General features: G+C 40.4%; 1 protein-coding gene across 1 annotated transcript in view; it reads right to left on the reverse strand.

Moving 5' to 3' along the window:
- Il31ra (interleukin 31 receptor A) overlaps positions 1-8141 on the reverse strand; it is a 32814-nt gene extending 24673 nt beyond the window's left edge. Inside the window, exons 1-3 of the mRNA XM_005356800.1 lie at positions 8078-8141; positions 6217-6334; positions 3965-4128 (exon numbers count right to left, since the gene is read on the reverse strand). Of these exons, the coding sequence (XP_005356857.1) occupies positions 3965-4128; positions 6217-6334; positions 8078-8132 (337 nt within the window). The 5' untranslated portion in view covers positions 8133-8141. The remainder of the gene's footprint in view (positions 1-3964; positions 4129-6216; positions 6335-8077) is intronic.
- Between the last annotated feature and the right edge of the window lie 707 nt (positions 8142-8848).

The raw sequence follows: 8848 nt of genomic DNA on the forward strand, positions 1-8848 counted from the left end.
TTCGAGGCCAGTCTGGTCTACAAGAGCTAGTTCCAGGACAGGAACCAAAAGCTATGGAGAAACCCTGTCTCGAAAATTCAAAAAAAAAAATGGCAATCTTACCAAAAGCAATCTACAGATTCAATGCAATGCCCATCAAAATCCCAGCAAAATTCTTCACAGACCTCAAAAGAAAAATACTCAACTTCATATGGAAAAGCAAAAACCCAGGATAGCCAAGACAATCCTGTACAATAAAGGAACTTTAAATACTTCCCTGACTTCAAACTCTACTACAGAATTACAGTACTGAAAACAGCCTGGTATTGGCATAAAAATGAACAGGAGGACCAATGGAACTGAAACAAGATTTGGATATTAATCCACACACCTTCTAACACCTGATTTTTGACAAAGAAGCAAAGCATATAAAATGGAAAAAGGAAAACATATTGAACAAATGGGTACTGATATAACTGGATACCAACATGTAGAAGAATGAAATAAATCCATATCTATTGTCATACACAAAACTCAAGTCCAAATGGATCAATGACCTCAACATAAAGCCAACCACACTAAACCTATTGAAGACAAAGTAGGAAGTATACTTGAACGCATTGACACAGGAGATCACTTCCTAAATATAACCACAGTAGCACAGACACTGAGAGAAACTATTAATAAACAGGACCTCCTGAAACTGAAAAGCTTCTGTAAAGCAAAGGACACGGTCAACAAGACAAAATGGCAGCCTACAGAATGGGAAAAGATCTTCACCAACCCCATATCAAACAGAGGGCTGATCTCTAAAATACACAAAGAACTTAAGAAATTGGTCATCAAAAGAATAATCCAATAAAAAAATGGGGTACAGACCTAAACAGAGAACTCTCAATGGATGAATCTAAAATGGCTGAAAGATACTTAAGGAAATGTTCAACGTCCTTAGCCATCAGAGAAATGCAAATCAAAACAACTCTGAGATTCCATCTTACTCCTATAAGAATGGCCAAGATCAAAAACACTGATGACAGCTTATGCTGGAGAGGATGTGGGGTAAAGAGAACACTCCTCCATTGCTGGTGGGAGTGCAAACTGGTACAACCTTTTTGGAAATTAGTATGGTGATTTTTGACTTCTCAGAAAATTAGGAAACAACCTTCCTCAAACCCAATAATGCCACTTTTGGGCATATACCCAAAAGACATGTGCTCAACTATGTTCATAGCAGCACTGTTTGTCATAACCAGAACCTGGAAACAACCTAAATGCTCCTCAACCGAAGAATAGATAAGGAAAATGTGTTACATTTACACAATGGAGCACTACACAGCAGAAAAAAATGAAGTCTTAAATTTTGCAGGCAAATGGATGGATCTAGAAAATATCATATTGAGTGAGGTAACCTAGACCCAGAAAGACAAATATAATATGTACTCACTCATAAGTGGCTTTTAGATATGAAGAAAAAAAAAGCAACCTACAATTCACAATTCCAGAGAACCTAGACAACAATGAGAACCCTAAGAGAGATATACATAGACCTGATCTACATGGGAAGTAGAAAAAGACAAGATCTCCTGAGTAAATTGGGAGAGTGGGAATCATGGGAAAAGGTAGAAGGGGAGGGGGGAGGAAGGGAGAGGAGTGGAGAAAAATATATAGCTCAACAGAAACAAAAAAAAAAACTAAAGTTAAAAAGATGTTTAGTTTCTAAAAAGAATGTCACACTGTTAATCTTTAAGTCCCTGTATTAGAAGTCTGGTTCTCACCTGTGGCTACTGGAAGGTCATGGCACTTTTAAGGGGTGGAGCCTAGTAGGCAGTTTGGGGAGGGGACGACACTAGGCATTTACTTTTGAAGAGGACAATGGAGCCTGATGACTTTCTCTCTCTTCTGTTTTGTTCTCCAGCCAGGAAGTAAGGGGCTTTGCAGCAATGGGGCTGACTGGCACAGACTGAACCCTCTAAAATAAGTCTTTTCTCTTTAATAAACAGTCTAGATATGTGCTATAGCAACAAAAAGCTGACCAATACTGTTAGCACTATGTTTAAAAACTACCCCAGGAGGCTAGAGACATGGCTCAGAGTGTGCAGTGCTACCACAGAGGACCCAAGTTCAGGTCCCAGCACCCACGTCAGGTAGCTCACAATCACCTTTCAGCTCCAGCTCCAGGAGGTTCGACTCCCTTGGCCTTTATAAGGTCCTGGGCCCATGCTCCCACACCCACATGCAAAATTAAAATTAAATAAAAAGACACCTTTTAAAAAGTTAGCTCAATGGGCCAGGCATGATAGTACATGCCTATAACCCTAGCACCCGAGAGGCCGAGGGCATGAAAATCAAATTTCATCTCAACTGTATCACGTGAGGCCAACCTGCCCCAAACACCGAAGTCAAACAATCAAAATTACTTGGAATGGAACAAATGGACAAAGTGCAGTCATTTAAAAACCTTAGAAGAAAACACAGCAAAAAATTAAAGTTGGTGATGATTTGTTTCTTAGAGGCAATCTCTGAAGCACAAGCAGTAAAAGAGAAACCAGTGCACTGAGTTCATCAAACTTATTTTGCTGTCTAAAAAGATACTATCAAAAAATTTAGAAGATCAAAAAAATGTTAAAGATCATCCAAACAAAGGGAGAAAATATTTGTTAATCACCTATTCCAAATAGGAAGAAACCTTAAAACACAGCAGAGCTGGGAAGGGATCAGTGGGGTAGGAGCGGGACAAGAAAAGTCATGGGAGGAATATTATCAAAATAGGTTTTATATGTGTGTGGAAAGGCCATGATGAAAGCCATTGCTGGTGATTAATATAGCCAACGAAATACTTTTCAAAAAAAAAGTAAAAATGGGCAAAATTTTTAAATGAAACAGTCACTGCAGATGCCACAATGTGAATCAGGACCCCAGTGGGGTACAAGTCACACTGACCCACCAGCACGACTGTAAAGAAACCGGAACTTTCATACACAGTCAGTGAGAATGGTAACTGCTACAGTTACTTTGACCAAGTTTGGCAAATCCTCAAGAAGTTAAACTGAGTTGCCAAGGGACACAGCAATTGCAGTAGGTATAGATCTAAGATCATTTAAGAGATTTTTCAAGCAAACGTTTATACCAATGTTCACAGAAGCACTATTCATACTAACCAGAAAATAGGAACAACCTAAATGTACCCCAGCTGACAAATGGATCGACATAAGACGACACACCCATTTCATGGAATGCAAGTCAGCCATTGAAATGGAGCAGAGTTCTAACAAATGACAGATCTTGAAGTCATTATAGAAGTCAAATAAAAAGGCCACAGATTACACAATTCTATTTATATGAAGTGGTCCTAGTAGGTAAATCTATAGGGATAAAAAAAAACATGCTTGAAGTTGCTAGAAGTTGGAGGAAAAGGCAAATAAATGATAAGGAACTTGGTACTGTTAAGTATGAAGTTTTTTTGATTAATTGAACTTAATCCTATTATTGAATTAGTGGTAATAGTTAAAGAATTTTATGCACATAATAAATCCACTGAATTGTATACTTTAACACTTTGAATCTATAGTATATTAATTATATTTAAATAAAGCAGTCACTTTAAATTTATGGTTAAAAAAATTTTTTAAAGTTCGAAAGACAACAATTGGAGACAGTTTTTTTAAAAATAAGAGTTCCTCTTTTCCTTCACGAGCAACGATGACATGCTGAGGAGACCCTGTTTATTTCTCTGAGAGCCATTCATATCTCATACTGCAAAAGAGATCAATGGTCAGCCAGAACCCTCCTGTTTATCACTCTTTTTCCTCATTTAATTAATTTCTTCCATCTTCTTCTTCCCTCTCCTCCCCTTCCTTCTTCAACAGGCATCTTTTCTAGGCCCACAGCACATACCTATTACTCCCTCAAACTCAGAGTCTATTTTGAGAAGGAAGTGGGAGAGTAATTATTCAGTGTAACGACACTGATGTCATCAGCCACTCACCTATGTGGTCGAGGTTCCAGCTTGTGATGTCAGATTTCGTGCTCCCGTCTCTGTTCTGAGCTTCTACTTCAACAGTGCAGATATCTGGGTGTATTATATACGAACGGGAAAAAGAACACGAAGCATTTGTGACCTGCTTGATAAAACTCAATTTCCCAAAGGAGCTTCGAGAGAAAAGAAAATTCACCATGAGTTCAGTACAGACTGCTGAAAACAAAATAACACTTACAAGGTCTAAGTAGTATTTGTTAGTTTTGCACTGGGTTTCTCAGAAGTGTCTGGTCCAGGGTTTGTATCTCTCTTCCAAAGGTCCCTGCATCCTGCCTGCCTGAGATGCTGTGAGCTACACAGACCTGGAGACAAGCAGACTTTCTATATGACTGTGTATTCTTACCATCAGAAACACAGATTACAATCAACCCCATAGACTGTGTGATAATGCATTCCTACTTTAAGAAATAAAGAACAAATTGTTCAAATGCAGACTAGAGTTAGAATATTAAAGCTAGAGCCTTAAGGATTTATCCTTTCAAGCCAGGCACTGGTGGTGCATGACTTCAATCCAGCACTCAGGAGGTAGAGGCAGATGAATCTCTGTGAGTTCGAGGCCAGCCTGGTCTACAGAGTGCATTCCAGGACAGCTAGGGCAACATAAGGAAACCATCAGAGGGTTTGCTAAATAATTATAAATATAAATAATATTTAAAATTATAGCTATTATTATACTCATGGTTACTGATGTGGAAAGATACCCCACCTTCTAATAGGATACATAGCATGCACAGATTGATCAGTTTTATACAAACATACATTTATGTGATTTGTCAGAGATGCTTGGAAAGCTCTTCATAAAGATGTTTAAATTACTGTCTTTTGAGGGTGCAATAGAAAACATTTGTGTGTTTCATGATGAATTTTTATCATTTGTATATGGTTTTTTAAAAAATCATTAAGATAGATAGCTCTAAGTACAGATAAATAAAAGATTGATAAAGAGATAATAAACACATAGATAATAGATAGAGGACAGGTAGACGTGGTGATTTGAATGAAAATGGCCCCTGTAAGATCAGATGTTTACATGCTTAGTTGATGAACTATTTAGAAAGGATTAGGAGGTGCCAACGCCTCCAGAGCGGTGACATGTGGGCACGGACATAACCTATGTGGTCCTGAGGTTGATCAGATGGAGCAGAGATGGAGCAGAACTGAATAGGAGGCTCAGTTTGCAAGTTGTGAGTGTGTACTGGGGAGGAACAGAGCTTAGACATGTGGAATCTGAGGATCAGAGAGAACCTGGAGGTTGGGGTAGTGTTGTGTCACCAGCACAGGCTCTAGGAAGAGCTGGGTTTGATCCTAGCTTTGCCTTTGAGCCAGTTCCTCAGGTTTTCTGTTAAGCGAGGGAGGTGATGTTTGCACCACATAGGGGTCTGTGTAACGGCGTAAACGAATGCAGACAGATTGTAAAAATATATATACAGCTTTAATGCAGAAATAGACTTACAGAACCACCGTTCCCGCGGAGACCAGGAAAGCAGAAGCAAGCACTGCGAGCATGCTCGCCATATTTATAGGTAAACATTAGCCCGAGGCGAACACGCCCCCTAAGGGGCGGAACTTATCCCTACAGGTCTGTATAGGATGAACAAGGTGAAGCCACAGACAGTACTCTACGAACAGAGTAAATCCCAAGTCTGGACTGTGATGGTTGCTAGTTCTATAGCTAAGGTTTGCAGGTCATAACTTTGAGTGGCGGGCACCCTTTCTTTCCTTTTGCACACTTCCAGATCTCTTTAAAGTCCTGATTAAAAACTACCAGCCACAGGGCTGTCCCTGTGCCCTCTCTCTTCCCTAGGGGGAGGATTTATTCTGTTTTTCTTCCTTTCTTGTTTCTTCTATTGGGAACATAAAGTAGACTTCTCTTTCAGAGCACATACTTGTGAATACACACACATACACAGAGTCTCTGCCTCCCCTGAGAGCACACACACATGCACACATACACAGTCTCTGCCTCCTGCTGAGAGCACACACACACACACACACACACACACACCACACACATCTCTGCCTCCTGCTGAGAGCACACACACATACACACACATACACATCACACGTCTCTGCCTCCTGCTGAGAGCACACACACATGCACACATACACAGTCTCTGCCTCCTGCCGAGAGCACACACACATACACACACATACACAGTCTCTGCCTCCTGCCGAGAGCACACACAGTCTCCCACACTTACTAAGTCAGCCTCACGGTATAATTGGTGTCACCAATTTTTTCCTGTGGACTCCAAGTACAATTCATATTTTTGTCAAAGTAGAAAATGCAGGAAATGTTCTCGGGCTTAGCTGGCAGAACTAGGGAAAAGTCAGAGAAAGATGGCATCAGTGCACAGAAACCATTGCTGGCACACCATAGTTTAATCAACACTGTCCAAGTGGCATTTGCTAGGTGCAGTCTCCTAATTAGACTCAGGAAATGTTTGTCACCTCAGTTATTCCCTTTGAAGAACTGATTTCTACTAAAAATAAAATAACAAACTTTTACATTCATTCCTAATAAAAATACTTAGAAGCAAAACCTACTGTAAGTGAATATTAACTGCAGGTGAATTGCTAAGCCAGGCGTCAAATGAACGCCTCCGAATAAGTGATTATGATATGGACTTAAGAAAAGCTCAAAAATGCTGATTTATGCCATACCTTTATGCACCAACCTTTTTTCCCTAAAGAAACCACATCTTAGAGCCGATGTTCCTATTGAACCGAAAACGCATGCAATGTTTAATTCAGAACGGGAGTCTAGAGCCATAAGGCATCCCTAAGTAGTAGAATTTGCATATTCATGAACAGAATTGAGAATAAATTACAGTGTCAGAACATAGTCCAAGAACGGAGTTGTGTGAGGAGAACTCCGAGTGCTTGTGAGAAAACTCTAAGAAAACAAGACAAGAGTCTTATGACCTCAGTTTCTTCAAGACATGGAATTGTTCTTTCATGGAAGTGTGTTTACATCTTAAACTAGCCCATCTCCATTAATCTGTGTACTGCCATGTGGCTGTGGCTTACCCAGTAAAGTTCCACCCCCAGTATGTCTCTTGTGGGGCTACATGGCTTCTCCTCAACTCTTCCTTCTTTCTCCCAGCATTCAGTTTAGTTTTCCCTGCCTAGCTCTGCTCCACCCTATTTCAGGCCCAAAACAGCTTCTTTAGTAACCAATGGTTTTCACAGCATACAGAGAGGAATCCACATCAGGCTGCCTTTGTTCAGAGCTTGCTGCTTGCCATACAAGAGAAACCAAGACATTTGATATGGATATCACAGAAGAAACCTAAGGAAGAGTAAATGTTCTTCAGTATCATTATCTCTTCTTCTTAAACACACCAGAGAACTTTACCCTTGGCTCTTTAAGATTAGGAATGGTCATGGGGCAATGCCTTGACCATCTGACATGCAAGAAACATACAATTGCTAGTAAATGGCACTTCCCTTGCCTTTTAATATCTAGACCTGAGTGATTCTTTCTATCTTAATTTTTTAAAAGTAAGTTGTGATAAAATGAATCGCCTCTTAGGTTAGCATGGTCTAGGTGTGATCAAACTTTTGACATCGACATGAGAAACTCATCTATAAGCTTCAGTCTTGAGAACCGTGAAACTGAGTTACAAACAAAAATTGCAAAAGCTATCTCATAAATTAAGCTTGCAATTTTATGCCAGACTATACTTATAGCTATCCCTTAGGTTGTCTATCCCTCTGATACTGTGGCAAGATGTTGTGATCAATAAATGTGTTGGGTCTCACTCACAGCTAATCTGGAATGTATGTAGCCTGTGGATTACATGTCTAAATGATCTTGATTTTAAGAGCATCTCTTCATTTAAGAACATGACAAATCATCTCTCCAAATTTAATGTAAGAATATGCACTTTCTGTTGTCAGCACACATATGCAAGCTTGCATGCACACGCACACACACTCACTCAAAATCTCACAGATTCTATGTTGTTCATCTGTTGGTGTTCAGAATTTCTTTCTTCTGAAGTTAAAATTTCTCATCCAAAAACATATGAACTGCATGACCCATGAAAGCTGACCTACCTGCCAGGCTGAATTTGCAAAGTAGAGGGAACACCCACAGTGCCAAGGTCCACATTGTTCCGGAATTCACACCCAGAGGCTTGGCCAGAGCTCAAAATCTCATCAGTCAAGTGAGAGGTTGCTTCTCTGTCTCTCTATTCCAGTGACAGATTCTAGGCGTTCGGGCAGGAAGGAGAGTTTTATTTCTATACCACCCTATCCCATCCATCCTCCATCCCATCCCCCATTCCATGCCCCACCCCATCCATCCTCCATCCCATCGCCTACCCTATCCATTCATCCTCCACCTCATCCCTCACCTCATCCATCCATCCCCCATCCCATCCCATCGGCTGTCTGTCACAACACAGATCTTGTCATAATTACTACATCAACCCCAGTCCCCATTTTAAAGATGTGTACTGGCAGCAGGTTTTCCTTTGGTCCACAATGCACACTACTCTGCAAGACCCAAAGCAAACAAGCACCGAGAACAGGGCTGAGGCAGACAGAAGGCACCATGACTCTGTATAGATTAAGGCCACTTCTAGTCTTTGTCTCAATTACTGAGCTCTGGACCAAACGAAACAACCGAGAGCTTCCCAGAAACTCTTGTCTTGTCTCCCAACTGTGTGTGCTGGCCTTTCCCCTTGTAAGATTATGAAGTATACTTGGTTTTGTACCTGGTTCTTGGCTTAGAACTCCTTCCTCGAGGCAGACTATAGAAACTAATTTCTCTTTCCTGAGATGAATCATAGAAACAGAAATTCTAATTTCCCCTTTCTTCCCTTT

Source organism: Microtus ochrogaster, chromosome 19 (assembly GCF_000317375.1).
Source record: "Microtus ochrogaster isolate Prairie Vole_2 chromosome 19, MicOch1.0, whole genome shotgun sequence".
In the NCBI taxonomy this organism is placed as follows: domain Eukaryota; kingdom Metazoa; phylum Chordata; class Mammalia; order Rodentia; family Cricetidae; genus Microtus; species Microtus ochrogaster.